Genomic DNA, 24,908 nt, shown 5'->3' with positions numbered 1-24,908 from the left:
GAAGTTTATGGTATCGGGATGTGGCTAAAATGAGTTCAAATGTTCCTCAAACTGTGAAATCATTTTTGCAGACATTAGCGACATACATACACAAGTCATCAAATAATTACTATAGATTTGCTGAAAAAAAAATCACAGGTCATTTGCAATAAATGCATACGTATAGACAGGTATAATCTATGTCTTAAGTAGGTGAAATTTCCTCATTTCAAGACTAAAAAGACTGCTCCATCTAACCCCAAAGTACTATTGATCAGCTGTTTTTTTTTTAATTAATATTTTGGTTAATATATTATGTTCCTCCAGAACCTGTAAATTAACACAAATACTTTATTGTTTACCAGTACCCCAATAAGAATGTAGCACTGGTGGCGTCAGACATCCTTCACCTCCTGATCAGTCATGTGGATCATCTTAAGAAATTCCCCCCTGACACTCCAAAGAAGATTGTAGAGGTGAGACACGAAATACTGTGTATTTCTATTGTGTAAACCTAAGGAATTTATTTAAAAACACCATATCACCTTAAAATTTCCATGTAGAGGTCTCACAAGTGTTGCTGTTTCTTGGTGGGAGTTTTAACAGAGCAAACATTTTTTTCTAATTTTATTGTTCTTAGATTTTGATCGCCACCATCACACACTTGCTGCCTACTACCGAGTCTTCTCCTCATGAACTGGATAAAAGGGTAACATGCACACACACAAGTTCTCTCTCACATGTTCTCACCATATTACTCATTTTGCTTAGAAAGTAACCCTTATGCCTTTGTGTGCCTGTGTGTGTTGCAGCTGGTAGTGTCCCTCCTGTTGTGTCTGTTGGACTGGGTGATGGCTCTGCCTCCAAAGACACTTCTTCAACCTGTTCAAACACGAAGTCCTCCCGAGAGGGACCAGCCCACCAAGACTCTGCTCAGCTGTATTTATAAGGTATACATGTGTGCTTTTGTGATTTTGACACAATCCTTAAAGGGATAGTTCGGATTCTTTGAGGTGGGGTTTTATTAAATACTTATCCATACTCAGTGTATTACTTAGAGTATATGACTGTCAGTAGACCCCCTCTTTGGCTGGAGCACAGAGGCTTAGCAATGTATTGCTGTCAATTCAGGAGGCAGCATATATTAGACAAAATGTATTTTAGACAACTAAAAAATCAACATCAGTTTATGCGAATGTTATATTTAGAACATTTTCAGTGCTTTATGTTGCCATCAGAGAGTGATTTCCCACTTGAACTCAGACTGTTATATTGCTTTCTTAAAAGCCAGACTCTTTTACTAGACTTACTAACAGTAGTTTTACCTCACAGAACATGAGAGTTGTTGGTCTACTGATGCCTACATTGCTTAGTCTGTCTATTATTGTGTGACTTATGTATCTTAAAGTTTAGATTTACCAAGGTCATACAATAACACAAACAAATTAACCAATTGAAGCAGTGGTAGACCAGCAACTCCCATGTTCTGTGATGTAATATTATGTTTGTAATATGTAATATTGGTATTATGTTTAATACTATGATGTAATACTGTTTTTTTATGTCAAAGGAGTTTGGTGGTTTTTAAGAGAACATAGATAAGAGCTTCAGCTCACTTTTGGGGAAAGTCATACATGAAATTGTTACTTATTCAGTAAGCATGTATTCCCTCAAAACATAACTTATGTTAAAAATAAGTGTTTTTATCATATGCATCATAAGCACCAGTGCAGTACAGCTGAACATGGCCTGTAAATAAGATGGGATGGAATTCAATCTGATATCAGTTTTCTTTTTAACTTGTCCAGGTGTTACATGGCTGTGTGTATGGAGCCCAGTCTTTCAACAGTCCCAAGTATTACCCGCTGCAGCTGTCGGACCTGTTGAGTCCAGACTACGACCCGTTCCTGCCATTAGAGAGCCTCCGAGAACCAGAACCACTGCACAGCCCGGACTCTGAGCGCTCCAGCAAACTGCAGCCTGTCACTGAAGGTATTTTATTTCACAGCAGGGACATGCTGCGTGACTTTAAGTTCCATCTTTGTAACCATCATTTGGTATCTACTGATTTTTAAAAGATTGAGAGGAGTCTGAGCCAGGGCTCCAGCGGAGCCTTAAAAAGTCTTAAAAGGCATAGTTCATCAGTCTAAAAATTAGGCCTTAATTGTTATTAAAATGCCTTAAATCAGTTGTTCAAAAGTCTTTCTGATGTTGCATTATAAAACTGAAGAAAAAAAAGAGGTAACATCTATTTTTTGTTAAATAATTTCCCAAATTCCTCTTCTGTGTACATGTCTTACATGTGTTCCACTATAAAAGGGTTTTTACACTTTGAACAGATAATCTAAGGTTTTCACAGGGAAAAAAAGTAATGACTTATGTTACCATAAACATTTGAGCAAAATTGTCCTTCTTTAATATTGGCTATTGAAAGTTGGTCTTAAATTTCATTCTGAGGCAATAACTTGCCTTAAGTTGTGGGAACCCTTGTCTGAGCATGTCAATATGTATTTTGCTATTCACAAATAAGACCAGCACACAGTGGTGCGCTGACACTTACAAACACTATATCATGGACAAAAAAGGACCCAATCCATCTACCAAACCACTGCCAATCGCTAGAGATGGAAAAAGTTTGGTGTGTGTGTATGTATGCGAGTGCACCTGTCTGCATCCGTGTGAGAGTGTGTATTGTCCCCTGCTGTGATCCACCAGGACACAGTGTCTCGTCTAATGACTGGAGCACTATGACAGACCATGCTTCTCTTCTTTACTCTCTTCTCTTTTTCTGAATCCTCTCATTTCCACTGCTTCACTTCCGTCTTTCTGTAATGCTTCTTATTTTTCTCTGCTAATATTCTTTCCACTTGTGTTAATTTTTTTCCACCAGTCTTCTTCGTTATTTTGTCTTTTTTCTTCCTTTTCTTTTTTCTTCCTCCCTCTCCTGAGCTCTCCTGAGGTGTAGGCAGTCGTTGAGAATGTCTGGTCAATACATATCTGTACTCTACACACAGCCCCATCAATATGGAGCTGTTGGAAAGTGTGTGTGTTTCACAGTGTGTGTGTAATGATGTTGATTAGCCGGGATCTGCTGGCAGCACAGTGTGTGTGATGGCATTGGCTTCTGCTCAGCATGGGACAAACTATGTACAAGCTGAATGTGGGTTTATAACTCTCCCTGCTTTTACTGTAATTCCTGAAGTTTTGTTGTAACTTGGAACCTAAATATCGAGTCAGTAAACAATAAAATCTGGAAATGGACTGTAAACTTTTAATATTTTGTCCATTAAATTTTCTGTACTGAATGCACCCTTGTGTTTATATCCTCTTTCTGCAGTTCGTAGCCGTATTCAGCAGGGCCTGGTTTCCATCGCAGCAAGAACAGTTATCACACATTTGGTCAACCATCTTGGTCATTATCCAATGTCTGGAGGGCCTGCTACTCTGTCTAGTCAGGTACTGTTAATGTGTTTTTGGTGATGATAATGGCAGTATGATGCGCTGTATATTGTGATAATTACTTAGGAAGGAAAGACAAATCCGAACAGTTGTCAATACTTTTATTCAGATCTTTGCATTTTACTACAGCGGCACTGTGGTCCATGTTTTCTAGGTGTGTGAGAACCAAGACAACCCGTTCTGTGAGAGCGCGGATCTAGGACCAGAGCTTTTCCATTCACCAAACCTACAGTTTCTGGTTCTGAACGGCTCCACACTTCTCTCCGTCTATCAGGTAACCTCAGCAAAATTAAACTTGTGTGGGCAATATTTGACGCTTTGTTTGTTTTTATAAACTAAAACCGAGGTCACAATACATGACTATAAGGCCTAGTCCACATGTGCTTTTTGGTTGATTTGAAAAAAAAAAAAAATCATTCTTTTTCCACAAAGCACAGTTTTAAAAAGTATCTCAAATGAATACTTAAAAACACAATCATAGAGGCGCCCAGTGGCTCAGTGGATAGAGTGAGTGGCCCATGTACAGAGGCAACATCCTCATCACAGCGGTTGTGGGTTCGCTTCCAACCCGTGGCCCTTTGCTGTACATCACCCCCCCTCTCTCTTCCCCCTTTTACACTCACATCCTGTACTTCTATTCCTTGATACAGTGGAAGAGTAACCATTTTATGTTTTAATAAGAGGTCAGAGCCTGCACTATTTTGGTGTGTAGCCTTGGCCCACAAACAAGCCACAGACTCAGATTTCACTGTCTGCACGGCAGCACGGGAAACAATTTCAGAGCATCTTCACCCTGAAAGGAGTTTTACAAAAGGTCCCTTTTCAGTGACTAACAATGCAATTTATGTGTGTGGACAGAAGACCAAAATACAAGGAAAAAGCTGATATATGAACTATGTCCGAGACAAATAAATAACTTTTTAGTGACATCATGAGTGAGACTGGCTGAGCTCAAACCCATCTTAACAATGTGGCGAAGACTACTACTTTTTTATTCCTTTTTTAGCCGCTTTAGGGATGAGTATGTTAACATAAAACATTAGTGAGACATAGCTGGACTTTTAGCTTTATTATTTATATGCCTTAATCGTCCAGCAATTGCCTGTCTGTGACGGGTACAGAATGTAGCACTGAAGCTTCTCCAAATGCTAGACGCAGAGAGCGTATATCTCACCAGTCCTAGCTACTGGTTCATTTTAGAGTTCACTTTAAGACTCAGTACTTAATAGGCCTTTCATGGTTTGATGCCATTATTCTGTATGTCTGATCATTTAACTTCTTAATCTGAACCAAGATCCCTAAGGTCCAGCAACTAGATATACCGTAGTTAAAAGTTTGATTGGCCAGGCTAAAGACATAAGATGATCATGTGTTTAGCATTTCAGCTCCAACACTGGGGAACCGCACAGAATCAGATTAACTGTGTCCGTCTGTGCCACTTTTTTAAAAGCCTTTAAAAACCTCTGCAGGCTGGCATTTTTATAATTTGTTAAAACAATGGTTTTATTTTGTACTTTTTATATCGTGCTTACTTCTCTCTGTTTAAGCCTTCTTATGGTATTGCATGATATTATATTTTATGTGCACACCTGTAACTCTGGTTTTAAATGTGCTGTAAAATAGATCTTAGTAATTTATTAGTGCTTCTTGCATTGTCTTTTTCTTGAAATATTTCAATAAAGTTAATATAGACTCATCAGTTATTTATTTTCTTTATAAAAGTTCTACCAGTTGCAAAGAAGAAGCTGTAACTAAAAGGAAGCAAATTAGTTAAAAAAAATTCCAGGAAGGTTAAGAAAGCCTTGCTTTAAGGCAGTTTAGATGATTGTGCCTTCTCCTCCTCTATTTCTCAGATCCGCTCAGAGTCTGGTGTGCCAGGAGGCGGAATGACGGCTGGTCTGTCCTCTGCTCCCGCTTGCGTTCGAGTCATCATCCGAGACGTAGCTGGAAAACACTCCTGGGACTCTGCCGTTCTCTACGGGCCTCCACCATGTTCCCCAAACAGCCCGACACACACATTTTTGTCACACACGCAATCGCCTCACAGTGCAAATCTTCATTTACACACTCCACCAGGAGGTCCACCCAAAAAGATGGTAGTGAAGAGAGAAGACAGCGCGGAGGAGGGGCAGGAGGAGATCGAGGCTGAAGAGGGAGGAAGAGGGATGGAGGGTGAAAGGCAAGGGTTTCAGGGAGAGGGGGAGGAGGAAGGAGAAGAGAGAAAAGTCACTGAGGAGGGGATGGGAGATCAGAGAGGAGGTGAAGAAGAAGGGGAACAGGAGGAGCAGGAGGAGGAGAGCATAGAGCATAGGATGGATGGGGAGGTGGATCGAGGGGAGTCGGCCTTGGAACAGCTTCTAGCTCCGCCATTGGCTAAGCGTGTTTGTCGGGAGGCAGTTCCAGCATGGGATGCACTGAGGGAGGGAGACGACGCACTGGACGAAATGCTGCAGTACCTGGGATACTCAAGTCCTGAGTGTCTACAGAGAGCAGGTACACACACACACACAAACACACACACACACACACACACACCCCTACTGTATATGTATTTTGAACTGTCATAACAGTTATTCAGTCTGCAGTACACTATATAAACTTATACTGTTTAAACATACACTGCATTCAAACGTTTGGAATCAGCTGTTATAATGGTGTTTTTGTTTTCTTTCCTGTAATGATAACTATTTTAAGAGATGAAAACAGTATAATTCAGATACCACATGTATTTTTACCATTAGTATTTGTATTTATGAGGTATCCCATTTGTTGATGTAGATCCGTCAACTATTTTTCCTGGGGTCCACACATAAACATGACAAAAAAACAAAAAAAAGACATTAAGATTAACGCATGGGGAAAAAACAAGACATAGGATGAAAGGACAACAATCAAGGCTGTAAACTACCCAAATTTACCACATTTATATTCACATATTACTACGTTTTGCTGTCACAACAGAACATACACATTTGTGTCATTTTAGTACACATTTGAAATAGTTTTTAACCCCAAAAGAAGAAGAAGGAGATAATTAAAACTTCAGTTTAGTCAATGTCCCCACAGTGTTGCATAACCAGGTAGAATATGGTTGGAAATCCCCCCCCCCCCCAAGTACCCTAAAATTTTGAATTTGTTTTCTGGTCCAGAAAGTCGTCAGTGACCCTCGATCGTTACAACAGTGCAGCTGGGCTTTAAATATTTTGGGAAGTTTTTTTTCCTTGGGCCCTCTGCAGTTGACTCAGTGGTTGGACTGAATAGATTTAAAATGTGATTTGTCAGTAGTATGTTCAGCTGATACTCACAATAAACTACTCTGCATTTTTCTGGGGACTCCCTGAAAGTCTCTCACCTCTGGTTGAGAACCACCGCCCAAGTCTAAACTGTTACTATTGTTTGCTTTGAGTTTTGCTAGACATGTTGCCTGTTAATTCCAGCTTGTTTTAGATTTAATTGTACAATAAACTCTGAAAAGGAACCTTTTCCTATTAAAATCTGCTCATATGTTGATGCTTTAAAGCTCCAGAGTCTTTTACCATCATCACTACCAGGGGATTTCTCCTATTCTTATTGATTTGTTGCTCAGAGATATCAAAATCAGAAAATCTTTATTGATTCCTAGATGAAAATGGGTCAACATACAGTTGCTCTTATATATATGGATAGGGAAATTATACGAAAAATAGACAATGGAAAAATAAACTTGTACCTTGATTATTTTAATATTCTGCAACTTTGTATTTTACTCTGCTACATTTTAGAAGCATTTTTTCTGCAGGCCAGATTTTTAAAAACATATTGTTATTATTTTCAGAAGGCTCACAGTGTTCCAAAACAAATTTGTCGTGTGTATACACAACAGTTAAAAGTCAGACCTCACCTCACCCCAGCGCCACTCTGCGCATACATGTTACATAAAAAGTGACATTTGATGGAAGATAACATACAGAGGTAATATATGACCATAAAAACATGGTTAAAGTAATAATTATGATATTATAAAAGTAAAAGAAGAAAGAAAAAAGTTAAATAAGCAATAATAATAATAATAAACAAATACATTTTTTTAAAAATCCAGAAAAAAAGAAACATGAACATGTATTTATGTGCATCATACTACAATATTTGACTACAATGTAAATACAAAATAAAAATGCTGTTTCTGTGTCTCTTTCTGCTCTTTCGCTTGTCAGACTGGTTGAGCCATTGTGCAGCATCTTTTTTTTCTTTAAAATCCTTTGTATATAGTAACATCTATTTGTAAAGAGGACTTTCGACAACCTTAAAACATTAAAGACCATTCAAAAATGTATAGTGGTCGTCTTAGCCATCTGACTGTACACAATCAAGCTTTTGTGGCCTGGTGCCAAACTTTTCAACAGCAGTGAACGTGAATGAGTTTTTATGTCTCTTTGAAGACCAGTACCAATATGTTTGAAAGGAAGCTGCCAATAGTTTTCATCTCATCATATCATAATGATTTTTAAATCAGAACATTGTGCACGCCTCTCCTGTAAAAGCCAGAATAATGATATCTTTCTTGGTGGGTCAGCAACTCATTGAGGCAGAGTTTCATTTAGCATTTCCCAGAAAGACATCCCTCTTTTTTTTCTGTAAAAACAGAAGGACAGCATTAAATCAAATGTGGATACTGACAATTCAAGGTCCTGTTGCACTTCAATCTAATTGTTCTGAAGCTTTTAAGAGAATGTAACCAAATCTATGACAACAACGCAGCTAAGTTTGTGTCCTGATTTGTTCCCTCAGGCATGCCGCTCAACATCCCGGCCCCTCCACCAGCGTGTGTTTCAGAAAAGCAAGAGAATGACGTGATCAACGCCATCCTGAAGCAGAGCGCTGCTGAGAGAGAGTTTGTCCTTCATGTATGTAGTGTCTATATTCTTATGAATAAAATGATTTTACCTTTTTGATCTTTGACTCCCAGTATTACCTGACGAAGTTGATACCGACACAGTTAAATTGTAACGTAAGCCCAGTCTTTTTCTCAGTCACAGCTCTGACATCATGTTGATTATTATTTCATTTCCATGATAAATATTTGCTGTTTCCTTTCCATTTATTTATTTATTTATTTAATGTTTTTGCACTGAACTGAATAACTGAATGTTCCAGAGAGGTGAGGAGCTGAACATGAGGGCAGTGCAGCAGACTGAACCAGAGACTGAGACACCACAGTCGGCCTTCTACTACTGCAGACTACTGATCAACATACTGGGACTCAACTCCTGGGAGAAGAGGTGAGACCACACACAGACATACATACATATAGTTAAAAATGTTTTTAGGCTTAAAAAAACATGAACATTAATGTAACAACAATAATAGGATTAGATGCATTCATATTGATACCAGTGATGGAACTGGGTTATATTACCAAACAGAAATAATACAGTTAAGTATAGAAAAGAACAGGAATAATAGGAGGTTAAAAAAAGAGATGAAAAAAATGATCAAGAGCATTTAGAGACAAAATGATATGAGGAATAATAAAGTGACCCTGGTGTGATAAACAGCAGCAGAATTAAGTCTGTGTAAACAGTGTGCACCAGACTATGATATGATATGGTTAAGTAATGGTACCAAGAGTTTGTCTGTTTTTATATAATAGAATATAATCCAAGACTAATGTCATATAATGCAAACATTCAGATTGCTTCTGTTTGGTCTTTTTGCGTTTTCACTTTGTATTTGTGAACCTCTTTAAGGATCACTTTGCGTTGAAAAATGCAGCTTAATGGAAGCATTCACTCCATGTGATTTATTTGTTGGAAACTTGATAAAATGTTTTTTCCTGCATAGAGGAACTTTTGGCATATTTGGTCCTATCTAAAGAAGGCAAAAGCCAATGAATCTTTAAAAAAAAAAAAAAAAAGGAGGGCAATTAAAATTCTCTCCAAATTTGCTTAATATCAATATATGAAATGAGTGCTGAACCAGAAGAAAATAACTTTTAATACAAAGATAAAGATAAAAGGAAAATGTATATATTTCTGTCAAAATAAGGTAACACAAACTTATTGCCTTTACTATATGCTGAACATGCTGTCATGGGTAGTCCCCTAAATGTCAATTCTGAGCAGGAAAAAAACCTGGAACAATATTCCAACCAAGCTCAGATATTTGTTATTTATCTACATTAGTAAATTCATACCCTGGCATTTTTTATTTTTCGCTTTATTTTATAGTAGATAAGAATCTACCTTAGTTTAAAGGGCTCCACTGCTTGCAAACTGCACAAAAATCTGTAGGAAAAACTGTTATTAAACTAGGAATAATAAAGGTAATATGACACATACTATGTGCCTAAGGAGGGATGAAAAAGGAGCTTTCAACTAAGAGGCTGTTTTTCAGGTTTCTGTAATACATTTGTTACCACACAAGAGTTACATCAACCCTAGAACAAACCAAATGCTAGCTGAATGCAAAAGAGACAAAAAAGAAATTGCATTTAAAAAAAAAAAAGTATTTTGTGCTAATTAGACACCACGTTTTCTCACTCACATGGCACAGCATTTCATCTTCTCAATGACTCTGGGTGAAAATACACAATGTCAAGGTATCACTTTAAATGTGTCTGGCCAGCTAATGGACACTCATCGCTCTTTATACTTTATCCAGGGAATTACACTGTCCGCATTCAGCCTGCACAATAGACTCCTTAACACACTGTGCGCGTGTGTGTGTTTCTGTGTGTGGAAGAGAGTGTGATAATGAGTATAGTATTCTATTGATCAAACTCAAGCCATTTGGAGTTGGGATAAAAGACATTAGTTGAAGAAGAGAATGATGCTGAGAGAAGTGGCAAAAAGGGGGATGAATAAGACACATGGAGATGAAGAGTGAAAATAAAAAATAACATTAAAAAAAGAAATGTCGCCAAAATAAGTGAGTAAATACAGAGGAGAATGAGAAGATAAAGAGCTTGGATGTTGGGGAAAAAAAAAGGATAGACAAATAAGAGATGTCTAATCATGTGTTATTGTCCCCTTATGTCTCTCTAGGTATTCATAAGGGACACTAAGATACTGACAGTCACCTGTGTGCGTGCATGCTTGCATGTGTGTGTGTGTGTGTGTGTGTCCCCTTTTATGCTTCTCCCTGTAATCCAGGGTGTAAATGGAGTCTTTGAGAGCAGAGAATGAGGCCATTACCAAGTATCAGTTTAATAAAGAGCAAATTGCTGTCTCTCTCTCCCCCTCTCTTTATCTCCCGCTTTTTCACTCTTTTTTTTCTCTCTCTCTCTCTAAGAGTGAAAAGAATGACGTGTCATTATTAGTCCACTCCTAGCCTCACTGCTCAAGTCTTGGTTTTATATCAGCGGTGCGGAGGTTGGTGGCTGGGACATTTTGAACTGTCCCTGGAGTTGTTAGTTGGGATAAAAGGCTTTTGTTTTGATTAAAGAATAGGGTACAGTCCTTTTCTATTTGGAGCCTGAGAGAAGACACTAGCTTGGTCAGCATGAGATGCTGTCGTTCATTTATAGCAAAGTGATGATTATACACAGTAATCTATATTTTGAGAAATGAAGTGCCAGTATACAAACAGAAGCGCTGGTTAAACAGTGTTTCAACTAGTTACAGACAGCTTTCAAGTTTAAAAGGTTAGTTCAGATTTTCTGAAGTGGGTCACATGAGGTACTTATGCATAGCCATTGTAAGTATTACCCACAGTAGATGGCAGTTGGTGCGGCATGTGTTTAGATAGCAGAAACGAGTACCACCACTGAAGCTAAGCGATGTACTTCTGTGGAGGAGGGCAGCAGTAAAATGTTTTTTAGCTACCTAGAAAAAAAACAGTACCAGTTATCAAGAGTACGCTGTATTGAAAATATTTCACCACTTAACATTGCCGTCAGACCTCAGTGTTCGACGGGTGAGCTCAAGCAGTTACAACGCTAACTTCAAAGCCACCAAACTCCATTGACAAAAGCAGTAGCACGGAATTGCTGATCTCTCACTGAATTTGCGTGTGTTATTATCAAGGCTGTCATCATTAACGCATTAATTGCAATGTGATTAAGGTCCCTACATAACGTGTTGTTGTTTTTTTGTTTTGTTTTTCGGGTTAGATTAATGATAATCTATCATATGAAAGAAGGAGACATAAGGAATACAGTGGTACCAACCATATCATGCTCGCTTGGCAGGGGTTATAATTATACTCCCATGGTGAGCTAAATTTTGGCAATGGAAAAAAACAGCATGGCCATTTAACAGGGGACCCTTGTCCTCAGACCTCAGATATCTGAAAATGGGTTCTCTTGTTACCCACAAGTGTCCCCTTTACAGACATGCCCTTTTTATGTTAATCATTCATTTAATTTTTTTTTAATCAAGATAATCTGGTAAAAAATTGCTTCACATTGTCAACATGGACTTCAAAACTGTTTTGTAATGCAAAATAATAGAACTGAAAACGTGTGATTAAAAAAAAGTGATTAATCACAATTAACTATTGAAATTCCACGGTTAATCATCATTTTAAAAATGAATCATTTGATAGCCCTAGTTATTATGCGACTCTGGCATTTAAAATTGTTAGTTTGGATTTATTGAATAACCATAACAAAAATTAACTTACTATTTGAAACAGAGGTAGACCAGCAACTCCCATGTTCTGTGAGGTAAAAATACTGTTTTAGACCTCTCTTCAGTGTCTTTTTGTCTTAGTACAGATCAACCCACCTGAATGGGAACTGTTGTTTTGAGAATATACTACTGAATACTTTTAAATTAAATGTGGCTGTGAATGATGTCTTGTTTGTAACATTTTGTTTTTCTTTTCCTCTCTTTTTAATCTTGAGCTTTTCTAGCCTTTTTCACCAGAAAACCTGTCAGCTCTGCTTAATGTCTTATTAGTTGTCACGGGATTTGACGATCCTTCTTAGGATACAGTGACAAAAACAAGCAACCAGCCAATTAAAGGAGACACCGGTGGTAGCTAGATGATGGTAGGGAGGCGGGTTTGACCGTTACTGTGGATAATGATCCTAACCTGTGCATGTATGTGTCTTACAGGAGTAACTTTCACTTGTTGAGAAAGAATGAGAAGTTACTGAGAGAGCTGAAGAACCTGGATTCACGGCAGTGGTGAGCAAATATGAAAAGTCAAGCACCTTGTGTTGTTTGGTGCAGTACTTCCTCCTTTCTTTATTTTGATCTTTTCACTCAAATTTCAGTTAGTAACTAGTTTGAATCCTCTCTAGTTTTTCACAAATCTTTTTATTTCCTCCTTCGGTCTCTTTTTCCCAAAGTTGTGACATTAAACCGTCTTTAAACATTGATCAAAATGCAGTTCAAACTGTCATATATACAGTAGGGTTCTGTGATTCAGTATATTATTTAATAAAACATAGTGGTGTCCTGATACAAAACATGTCCCTGCGTCGAACCTGTGAAGATTTTGCCCACTTCATCCAAACTTGGTGCCGAGGGACTTTAACAACTTACCAATAGTTGAATAAAAGATGATAGGAAGTGTTGAATGAAGTGATATTTGCTGTTAAAAACCCAAAAAGGAGGAGGATTAGCCTGTCCTTAAACACCTTAGTCTGACTCACCAGATTGTAGGCGGCTGATTTCAGCCGGCATTCTCCCTTTTTTACACTATCTACATGTTACTGTTTCTAGCTCAACATCGCTATGAAAAACATCAATATTCTCCAAGCTAAAAACTTGCAGGCTGAAAATGGCACATTTTAATTTGGATGGGGCAGTATGGCATGCCTGCTTTGTTCTTTCTGTGAATTGTTGTAAAGATCTACAATTAATAAAACAACTTGCAAACACACACCACGGAAAAGCCCAAACTCCGTCTCACAGGGCAGTCGTGCCCGATGTTAATCCATTTACTGGCACAGACGGTTGGAGTTGATATTCCGCATCTTTTTACTCTGGCCACTGACAGTGTCTTAACTAATCTTTGTCATTTCTCACGAGCTTCTGTGATATCTTCGTAATAATGTTCTGCTAGAGCCACATAAGCTGTATGTATGCAAATTGTCTGTTGATTTTACAGGTCCAGTGAGTTCTTCCAGAGCTTAAGTACAGCCAGGCCTCACTTTTAGGGCACAGATTCTTAAACTATCTCTGTCTTTTTTTGTCACATATAGTTGAATCACAAAGAGACATACGACAGCTTTTTGTGGCCTTTTCTTCTGCTGGGCCATTTTAATCACTGGGCCCACGTCCCCATGTGCAAATGTTCCATCAAAACCAGTTCACCCCAACACTGTTCTGCAAGTGCACCATCGCTGCATCCAGGGCTTAACACTGCCCATTATGACTGTGATTGGTTTAAAGAAACAAAAACAAACCAAAGCATTTTTTCCCGCTATAGCAGCAAGATAATTGTTGATTCCAGACCTTTTTCTACCACTGACATAGTGCTGTGGAGATACATCTGGCTATGCAAGACTCTACACACCCTAATTGACAGCTTTTGCTCATGGTTTCTACACCACTGTCTGCTTCGGATAACATGCACAAAACATGAGTGGCATCCCATTTTATTGTGGAGGTATTAATCGCTTTCTTTGAGGGGAACAAAAACAAGAGTTAAGGAGAAAGTAATCTGATCAAAATTGCCAGAAGAAATGTTATTTGTTTTTTAGTAGTTGTTGTATTGATCATTATTGGTTTCCATCTTTCCTTCTCTTCTAGCCGTGAGACTCATAAAATAGCAGTATTTTATGTAGCTGAGGGCCAAGAGGACAAACACTCCATACTAACCAACACAGCAGGAAGCCAGGCTTATGAAGACTTTGTCTCTGGACTGGGCTGGGAGGTAAGTACAAATTTATTTACATAATTGTTCACACATTGTTTGTCTTTGTCATAAATTCAAAATGCACATTTATCTTTACACTGCTGCATTGAAATCTTTCAAATTTACATTGGAACTTCTTCTAATTATTTGATCTGCATTTAATATTTGAATCATTATCAAATCATTGATTGTTGAACTGCTTTAAGATTGTAATGAAAGAAAGAAAGAAAACAGTTTTAAAGGCCCAGTGATTAAAATAATGTTTTAGTAGCCTGATGATGGAAAAACTAATATACTGAACAATCCTATGCAAAAAATGTTCTTCTGAGGCATTTTTTTTAAAATTGGTTTATGTGAATGTACAAAAACAAAATACACAACCAAATGAACATAAAGACCTTTCAATCATGTAAAAGGGGAAAATAAATAAATAAACAGATAAAGAAAGAAAGAAAAGAAAAAAATAAAGAAATAAATGAAAAATAAAATGGAATGAACATATAAATAGGTGGGAAAGGGGGGGGGGGGGAAAATAAATAAAAAATATAAAATAGAATAAGGGTAGAAAATAAGTAGAGAGGCAAACAAACAATGGGTGGCTCACTAGTAACACTACCATGTGTTTCTGATACTTGTTCACAAAACCAGGTCTAAAACTTGAAAAACATACACTATCCATTTAGTCCAGTTTTTAATAAATGTAGCCTTCTGGGTTCTCAAATTAAAAGCCATTACCCTAAAGCAGTTTAAGTGAGCGTAGGAACTACTTTTTTTTAGCTTTTTTAATTTGTCATCATTTTATTTTATTGGATTTGATTGTTTTTTATTGTCAACTTAAAGGCAGTAAATGGCTAGAAAGGGAGTTTTTAATGTATCTTACACATCATGATGTTTATCCCACAGGTGGACCTCACTACTCACTGTGGCTTCATGGGAGGTCTCCAGAGAAATCGCAGCACGGGCCAGACTACGCCTTACTACGCCACCTCCACCACAGAGGTCATCTACCACGTCTCTACCCGCATGCCCCACGACCAGGACCACAACCTCACCAAGAAGGTAACGCACAGCGACCTGACAGCTGATCTTTCTTCTAAAGGGTTTTTGCAGGACTGTGGACGTTTCTATTGTTAACACTGTTTTGTCCAGCTTAGGAAATGCAACCTTATCACCTGTTCTGTGTGATTTTTAACAACTAACAAACACGTGACATGATGTTTCTTCTGGATTTGCTTGACAGTTGAATCTTTCTATCAAGCACTCTGTCGACTGTGTTGCACTCTCTCAAACGGCAGTCGAGTGTGTCGATGTGTGAGAGACGGAGTAATTAGTAATAATAAGCATAATTGTTTTGCTCTAATTTCCTTTTATTTAATGAGGGAAGATGTTCAGTGCACTCTTCTCGTCTCTGCCCTTCCTTTTTGATTCCTCTTTCTTTTCCTCCTTCCCAATCTCTTGCCTGGTTGCTGCACACACACAAACACACACACACCAATGTGTTGATGTCAGTGTTTCGAAGGGACACCGATGTTTCCAATAATTCTTAGTAGCAATCATGTCTGTGTTTGTGCGCGGCGTGAGCTCGTATCAGTGTCTAGGCAGGCAGGTTTAATGTGTGTGTGTTTGTGCGTGTGTGTGCACACCTGTCAACCCCCAGGCAATGGGCGCTCTACACATGGCCATAATGTCCCTTTAATCAGATCATACTTCCTGCTTCTCGGCCTATCACGTCGCTGCAGGCCCCTGATTGGATTATCAGCGCCTGGTCCGACACCATCCGTCTCCCTGATCAGCTGATGGCCCCATCAAACACGAATACTCGCATACATACACACAAGAGCACACACACTATAAACCTGTTTAACCTGTTTAACACAAACACACATCCACTGAGGGCTTTATTCACATCAGTCCACACAAATAGCCACACAACTATAAATTTGTATTAACGGTGGACACAGAGGCACACACACGCTTACACGCGAGCACACGCAGGCTTACAAACGCATACACTCACAGTTTGACAAATGTGTCCACAAAGAGGTTAAACTGACAGACATACACATGTCCATACTGGCAGGCATTTATCATTCATCCTGCTGCCACACACACACACACACACACACACACACACACACACACACACACACACACACACACACAGAGACTGCAGTGTGGTTTTAGTCTGTTGCAGGGCATTTGTCCAGCTCTCACTCTTTGCTGTGTGTTCTGCTCCCTCTCATACCGCATCTGCTTGAAACATGATTAAAAGGATTAAAGCTGCATTACACCAACTGATTGAGGCATCACAGATGACATCATTCTGATCTTCAATATTTTAAAGAATAGTGATATGGATCAGAGAAGCACACCAGACAGGAAGACGCCACTCTGCCTGATTAAACTCTTCCACCTAATGCAGCTTGAGGGTCATAATTCTGACTATCCAAGTGTGATAATGGCAGAACTCTTAAGTTCTCAGCATCACTGTGAGTCGTGCAACTTACTGACAAAGGGAAGTGCCTCTAAAAGATTTATTTTATGAGGAACTTGATAAATACATCTCTATTCCTGTACGTTTTCCAGACTCTGCTCAATGTATCAACTTAATGTATCACCAGTTAGAAAGAAAATGTCAGCTTAATTAAAACTATTACTCAAATTTAAAATTGAAGCAGTGTCATTATGGTACTTCCAAAAATGATGGATAACTGTCTCAAACTAGTGACGGAAGTCCCCCAGGCCTTCATATTACTTAATTCAGCCTCTGGCTCATGTGAGAGTTGAGTGAGGTGTGTGTGTGTGTGTGTGTGTGTGTGTGTGTGTGTGTGTGTGTGTGGGTGCGTGCGTGCGTGCGTGCGTGCGTGCGTGCGTGCGTGGGCGCGCGTGCGTGCGTGCATGCATGTGCGCGTATGTACACATATAATTACAGTTCATTAAACTGTTCATACTGATACACTGTCTAATGAATTGTGGACTGCTTTGAGGGTTAACAAATCCCTAGAGGTGAAGTGCACCGATTGCAATTTTCTCTGCTGATTCTAATTCCTGATTTATTTATTTTTTAAAGTCTGATCTATGGATTCTGATATTCTTTCTTTCTGAGAACTAAAATTGTCAGTATACACAAACATTTTTGTAAACATTATTTAATGGAAAATTCATGTTAATCTTTCTAATAAAAAACAAGAATGAAATAACTTTTTCTCAAAAACTGTAGCAGGTTACAGGACCTTCTTTCACGCAAACTCAAAATTAAATGTATTTTAGGTTACTGGAAAGAGCTTCTGTAAAAACAAAATACCATAGAAAATGAAATGCCATATGTCCCAGTTTATTTAACATGTTTTACTTTCCTAAAAGAGGTTTGGTTAAATATACCAATATATGCTTAAATACATTATTTTTTCAGAGGAGAAGAAGAATCAGAAAAAATATTCTATACTGTGTACATAGGCCTATTATAGAAAGTCAACTATTTCTTATCTAAAAAAAAAAACGTATTTATCTATTTACAAGAATGTAAAGGTGTGTGTACAGTATGCTGTATATTAATTCCCACTGCTGCAGCAAGGCACGTCTCTTCTCCTGCCTGCCACACACTGCGTGCATGGTGCAAGGAAAGAGAGAGGAGAGACCCCGTGACACAGCAAAAGAATCGGACACTGCCATTACTCTGACCTGCATGCATGGGAATGGTTAATTTTTGCTGCAATGGTCTGAATAAGGTCTGAATAAGCTACATTTGTTGCTTTTCAGAAACATAGTCACTAAGAGTTTCTGAAAAGTTGCTATTGAAAGGCAGAGACAAAGCATCAGTATTTGATGACTGGTAATGAGAACAGGTTGCAGAGGCTGTAACAACAGTCTGTTACTGTCTGTGCTTATCTGCATGCAGTGTGTTGTGCTTGCAGGTAAATGTTAATGGGCACAGGATTGGCTGTTTCTCAGACTGACCACTGATCGCGGCTGATTAAGCAGGAAAATCAAACGATACCGGTCACAGGCTGATCGCTCAGTGCATCTCTATCAATCTCTTCCAGTTATGGGCGCAAGAGGAGAAAATACACGACTGATTCTAGTTAAACAAACATCTAAAAGGAAATGTGTTTGTCTCAGGGCCAAGGCCAAGAGCGGCAGACATCTGAAGGCGAGCGTGCAAATGCGTGCGTGTGCACATGCGTGCGTGTGCATGTGCACATGCGTACTTGTGTGTATTTTGGCAGACATCAAGGTTAATGACAGACCTGTCACTGGCCCTGACTGTAGCCCACTGAGTGAATGTGAACCACATACACACACACACACACACACACACACACACACACACACACACACACACACACACACACACACACACACACACACAGAATCGCATCATATTTGATTCCATCTGTCTTCCAGCCTATACTCCATCTTTCCGGAGCTTCACTCTGTCTTCGTGTCCACTCTCCATCTTCACACACTCACTCCATCACCCCCAGGGCCACCAAAAGCACGTATACCTTGGGTTTATGATAGATACTGTCTATCTAGCTCATTGTTCGAGACCCTCCATATGTGTGTGTGTGTGTGTGTGTTTGTGTGTATGTGTGGTTGGCATTGACTTGTTTGTGTTGTTTATGCTGCAAAAAGAAAAATGTGAGATGTTGATTCTATTTTGATTCTACCATTCATTTCTCTTGTCTGCTCCTCCCGACCCCTTACAGCTCAGACACCTGGGTAATGACGAGGTCCACATTGTTTGGTCGGAACATTCCAGAGACTACCGGCGAGGGATCATCCCCACTGAGTTTGGAGACGTGTTAATCGTCATCTACCCCATGAAGAACCACATGTACTCCATCCATATACTTAAAAAGCCAGAGGTAAAAAAATAATGTTCAGTATTTTGATACTGGACTCAAACTGTCAGTTGTCAGTATCTTTCGGCAAATTATTTGGTATCTCTGTGTTTCAGTGTTTCTCAGATTCCTTATCAGGGGGTGAAAATGAAACAGTGGGACATTTAAATTCCATCATTAGAACCCAGGATGATAATTCAGTCCCCATCTGAGCTAATCAGTAACTATATAAGTCATCTGTTGCAGAACTGTAATTGTAGCGTGTCTCAGTGGCCAATTAGATAGTAGCACAGCTCTGTGGATGGCACTACAGGAAAGTGGCTTTTCATGAAACTTGGTACAAACATTCATGGTCCCTGAGGATGAGTCATACTCATTTTTTGTTGACATTTATGGTACGTTTCACATTTTGACATTTATGGTACGATCAGTGAAATGTCTCAACCACTACTTGATGGATTACCGTGCAGTTTTTTTTAAATACTTTTGATTGCCATCATATTACTCCATGCGTCTTACTCATTACGTAACTCAAGCATTGATGGCATTTCTTTTTTTAGTACAGATTATTGACAAATTATAGTTATAGCACAAATTAAGAATTTTAAAGTGTGATCATAATTTTGAAATTGTACAAAAACATCTCTGATCCCGTTTTAAATTTAAAATTCTGCCAGCCTGCCTTTCTTTCATAGTTGCATAAATTATTCCTCAAATTTCAACTTCCCTCTACTAGCAACAGATTTTCAAGCATTTCGGTATACATGTCCAATCCCCCTTCCAGGGGGATGAATTTTAAAAACTTTAGAGATCCCTTAACCATAAACAAATTTCAATTTTAACTTGTCTGAGATTTTGTTTTGTTTTTTTTATGACCAAATACCTCCAGAACTGCATTCTCATCAGCCTCAGCTGTCCTTTATTTTTACCACTAATAAGCAAAGGCTAGCATGCTTACGCTCTAAACTACCATGGCATATATATTTTACCCGTTAAACATCAGCATTTAAGCATTTTCAATGGGAGCATATCAGCATGATGACAATAACAATTAGCACAAAGTATGTCTTAGTGCAGGAGAATGCATGTGTGAGACAGATTTTTTATTTTATTTTATTTTTTTAAATCTGGTCAAAACCCAGTTACTAGAGCCTCTATGTGTAATAAATAGAATAACACATGTAAAAAAACTGGGGTTGCAAAATTCTGGGAATGTTAAAGGTGGAAATTTTCCATGGGAATTAAAGAGAATTAATAGGCGTTAAATGGAAATATAGGGGTTATTTGCTCAGGCTGTATTTACCATGTTCTATGCAGATGGACACAAGGCTTTTATTAGTTCATAAGCAGACATAACTTTAAACCCTTTTAATAGAAATTAAAAACATCAATTTAGCTTAATTGAACTTGGATTTACTTATTTAACCAGTTTTAAATTGTATTGAACAACAATAAAACAGCATTCCTATGACCCTCCTTCCAAATAAAAAAGACCCTTAAAAAGTTATTGTCATCTCAGGCCTCCCTGTCCTCTCTGTGGATTTCCTTGTCGTCAGACTCTGATGCCTTATCTTCATTATCACTTTGCTTTAAGCTACTATCTGCCGCTCAACTTAAAATAGCATAAAAAAAATATATTCCCTCCAGTAATAAAATGAAAACCTGAAAGCATGTAGGCCACTGATTCATACAGTGCAGTAGTGTGGGCTGTATGTGTGATGGGAGGATGCACTGTGCATGCAAAAGGCTGTATTTGTACTAATTTCCAAATTACTGGGGTGCTGTGAAATGATCTGTGCATGTGATGGAAGAGTGTGCTGCTAAATGTAGTGTATAGATATAGTGCATGTTCATACAAATAGCTGACATATAACAGACAGCAAGTAAACAAAAACTGCCCACCTCATTAAATAAAAAAAAAAAAGAAACAAAAAACAATTTAAAAAAAACAACACAACACAAATCCAGCTTTTTGTAGGCTATGACATTTGTATTTCCTTAATAAAAAAAATAGTCAGTGAATGGACCCCTTATTTTGGTCAACTTAATGGCCAATTTATCCCTATGTAAACGTAGTGTCTCCGTCTGTATCCGTCTCCGTCTGTGTTATTGCAACCATTGCAATAAAATTATGTTTATATATATATATATATATATATATATATATATATATATATATATATATATATATATATACATAATTTTATTTCTGCAACATCACAGCCACTGGCTCCCCAAATGTGAGGCCTGTAGCATTTGGGTCAGGCACAATGGGTTTTTCAAACTAGTGTTGCTTTTTAAGTTTTTTTCTCCCCCAAATAAATTAGGTATAAACAAGTATGATTTTTGTATGAAAATGCAAAATTTAAAAAATTCCTGAGCTAAACTTCTCTTGGAAATTAACCAACCCTATGAGAAAATTGAACAGTTTTTTACAGACGCATGTTAGATTATGTCACACTTTAACACAGGTAGATTATCATGTGTATTTTATTGATGACTGGTAACTTGTATTGTATGACTATGGAGTTGGGCAGGAATTATATTGTAAACATGCCCATATTTTGATACAGAATTGTATGTTTCCAACATACATTACAAACATGCATCATGACTGACTATCAATCCTAGAGAGAGTCTTGCTCTGAGTCTTGCTGCTCTGGTCAATGTATCAGTCTAAAACACACAGACATTAATACCACAGCACTGATAGCATAATTCTATTTCAAACGAGACCTAACACAATAAAATGCTGCTTTTTCAGCATGACATAGATACCACAGCACTAATAACATAACCTCATTCTGTTTTCATTCATTCTACAAGCCAAAATATTGAATTATCATGAATCCAAAAACAAGTTAGATAAGATATTCTCTGTGTTGTCGTCCTGAAAGCACTGTATTCAGTCACAGAGTGCATGGCTCGGAGACCTGGTCCACAGATAAATTCAATAAAAAGCCTGACATTATTCTCTTTTGTGGATTCCACAAGCAAAGTATGGAATTAAATTGTCGAGCTTGGTTCACTAAAACCTGGTGGCTCCCAGAGATGATTCTGCTTCATAAAAAATATCTAGAATTACATCTTTGAGAGGTTGCCATAGGCAGTAGATTCATTATTAACAATAAAATGACAAATATGTGTTTTTTCTGCTTTAATGCCTGTTTTACCACTTGTCTTTGTGTGTGCAGGTGCCATTCTTTGGTCCGCTGTTCGACGGTGCCATAGTGGACATGAACATTTTGCCCACCATGGTCAGAGCCACAGCGATCAATGCCAGTCGAGCTCTCAAATCCCTCATTCCCCTCTACCAGAACTTGTATCCTTTTGAAACAGCTACTCAAAATATGTAAAAACAAGATCAGAAGCCAAAGGTAGGTCACAAAAGCCTTTATTCATTTTTGTTCATTGCCTTCGTTTCCATCTCCTCTGTGACAGCTCAGCTCTTTAAAAGTTAATTGTTTGAGGCTCATCTTAGCTGCTTAAACTTGTTTGAATATATCTGCAGCATTGTGTTGAAATCCTTGAGCGAGAATGTTGGTTCTCACTCAGCTCAAGTGTTAAGAATAGCAAATCAATGTCCAGTGGTGTTTGGCTTTCAGAGTATAAGTGCTGGAGTGATAGAGCTGTATTTAGTTGGCTCTGAAGTGCCATATATCAAGCGTGCATGCATCTGTGTGTGCAGGAGGAGAAAGAGAAACAGACAGACAGGTGTGCACACAGTCTGCCTGCTTGATCCGATGCGATGGTAGTTTGGTTGGAACAAGCCTGGCGGTCAATACTTATTGATGACTCTCCTCTCTAACGCTGCTTTCTAAATGAGGGGCTTTGCTCTCTGGTCTCACACACACAGACGTGCACGCTCACGCACACACAAGTATGGCGATGTGTCCACACTTCTACACACTCTTCATTCTGACAAACCCGGTTGCGTGGACATAAGCTCTACAGAGGCACAGCACTGCAAGAACATCCAAATAGAGACGTGCAGATTCATGCAGTGTTGGTCAAGACGCACACACACACTCTCACACCATTGTGAGGTGTCAGTGTCCCCCGTTGAGGCGAGCTGAGCCACTGACTGATCATTGGAATTTCTTCTAAGGAGCACTTCAAGCAATTTGATTTCCTAATGATACTGTCTTCCTGTCCGTCTGCCTGCTCGTCTGCCTATTCTTTTCTTCTTTCCCTTCATTTCTGTTGTAATAATCTTACAATAGCATTGTCCTAAAGTAAAGAGTTCCCCCCTGCACAAGTGCAAACACTCAGCCTATGGCTGTAGCAAATGTAATGTGTGCATTTGGAGATTCTATTTAGGCGTCCGTTGCATATTTTATGACGTCATCTAAATTTTCAATTTTAACAAAGTGAATTGAATGAACAGACATGCAAAGAAAAGGAAAAAAAGAGAGCTGTGCATCAGTCACATGGATTTAGAATTCAAATGTCAATGTTGTTCATGAAGCTTGACCTTTTTATCAAACAGAAGAGCCCTAACTCTTACTATTCAGAGGATCTGCTGATGCAAAAATGTCTTGTCCACTAATTATATATGACGCCCCACTTTTCGAAACTTTATCTACCCCCATCTGAACAGTTTGGCATTTTGTTTCTTTTCTAACTCAAATGCCATGTCTCTTACCCTTGACTCCCTCCTTATTCTTTACTGCCTACACTTTGTACCTCATCCCTTTTACCCATATCTCCTTCATGGTATTCCATCTTTTTTTACTTTTCACTTGCATCTTGCAGAGATCCAGAATAACTTTTTGGCACTATTTATATACTAGTAGCTTAACTTTTTCACAGCCCTTTTTAGTGAGTTCTCATACACATTTATAATTTCTTAACCAGGGATTTATGGGTACACGAAAGTCACAGTTTTCTATGAGTTCGGTACAGCGTGGAAAGAACACATGCATAAGGATCTGTTTGTTTTCATTTATTTTGAACAGATAGTACTGCAAGTGTCAAAGAAAGACAGTCCTTCTGCTGGGGACTGAATGAACATTTTGATCACAAACAACTTTTGGTGAACTATTTCCATCATAAAAATAAGGAACATTTTCAACACTGTACAGACACTCAACAAACACTTTTCCAAAAGGCAATATGTCACACAGACTGGAAAACTGAAAAGTGTCTCTGATTAAATAAAAGTGAAAATACTAAATAAAGAGAATAAGAAATAAAGCTTGTGAAGTAAAAGCAGTGTTTGACTGGGGACACCTTATCTGTATGCCAGTGTAAATGCCACTTGCTTCCATAATATATATGTATGTTTCCTTATATATATATATATATATATATATATATTGTGTGTGTGTGTGTGTGTGTATATATATATACAGGAAGAACTTGTGCTTATGAACTTTTCTCATCATTATGTCCATCAATGTAATAAATATCAGTCACACCAGTGTGACCACTGCAAATGTTAATTCCAACTCGACAGATTTTTGGTTGCATCTGGGACCAAAATGCTCATACTCTGGAGCCCTTCCCTCTATGTTCTCTTTCTCCCCACTTGTCCAACTTTTTTCCCAATCATTTCCCCCCAGCCCTCCCTCTATGTTTTTCCCCAGTGTCTTCTCCCTCCCTCTCTCTCCTCCTTTTGGAGCGATAATTTGAGTGGTGGAGGTGATACTCGCCAAGAACGTGGAAGGGGAGTGAGGAGAAGTGGAGAAGAAGGGGAGGGTGAAGACGCCATTTTGCTCTGACATGTCCAGAGACAGAGGCGAAGAGATTGTTCGGCTCAGTGTGGGGCTGCAGCTCATAGCTAACACCCCCACACTCCGCTGTGGTTGTGTGTGTGTGTGTGTGTGTGTGTGTGTG

At 38.5% G+C, this 24,908-nt stretch overlaps 1 protein-coding gene across 6 annotated transcripts in view; it reads left to right on the top strand.

The window, feature by feature from the left end:
• ralgapa1 (Ral GTPase activating protein catalytic subunit alpha 1) overlaps positions 1-24,908 on the top strand; it is an 86,594-nt gene that overhangs the window by 31,414 nt on the left and 30,272 nt on the right. For all 6 annotated transcript variants that reach the window (XM_042500307.1, XM_042500306.1, XM_042500310.1 and 3 more), the window contains 14 exons: positions 345-455; positions 620-688; positions 792-929; positions 1,788-1,971; positions 3,317-3,435; positions 3,593-3,712; positions 5,292-5,931; positions 8,206-8,321; positions 8,572-8,696; positions 12,477-12,548; positions 14,121-14,244; positions 15,130-15,285; positions 18,936-19,094; positions 22,265-22,392. In XM_042500307.1, coding sequence (XP_042356241.1) covers positions 345-455; positions 620-688; positions 792-929; positions 1,788-1,971; positions 3,317-3,435; positions 3,593-3,712; positions 5,292-5,931; positions 8,206-8,321; positions 8,572-8,696; positions 12,477-12,548; positions 14,121-14,244; positions 15,130-15,285; positions 18,936-19,094; positions 22,265-22,392 — 2,261 coding nt within the window. The remainder of the gene's footprint in view (positions 1-344; positions 456-619; positions 689-791; positions 930-1,787; positions 1,972-3,316; positions 3,436-3,592; positions 3,713-5,291; positions 5,932-8,205; positions 8,322-8,571; positions 8,697-12,476; positions 12,549-14,120; positions 14,245-15,129; positions 15,286-18,935; positions 19,095-22,264; positions 22,393-24,908) is intronic.

The sequence above is a fragment of the Plectropomus leopardus genome, chromosome 14 (assembly GCF_008729295.1).
Source record: "Plectropomus leopardus isolate mb chromosome 14, YSFRI_Pleo_2.0, whole genome shotgun sequence".
NCBI lineage: Eukaryota > Metazoa > Chordata > Actinopteri > Perciformes > Serranidae > Plectropomus > Plectropomus leopardus.
This window is presented reverse-complemented; position numbering and strand designations above follow the sequence as displayed.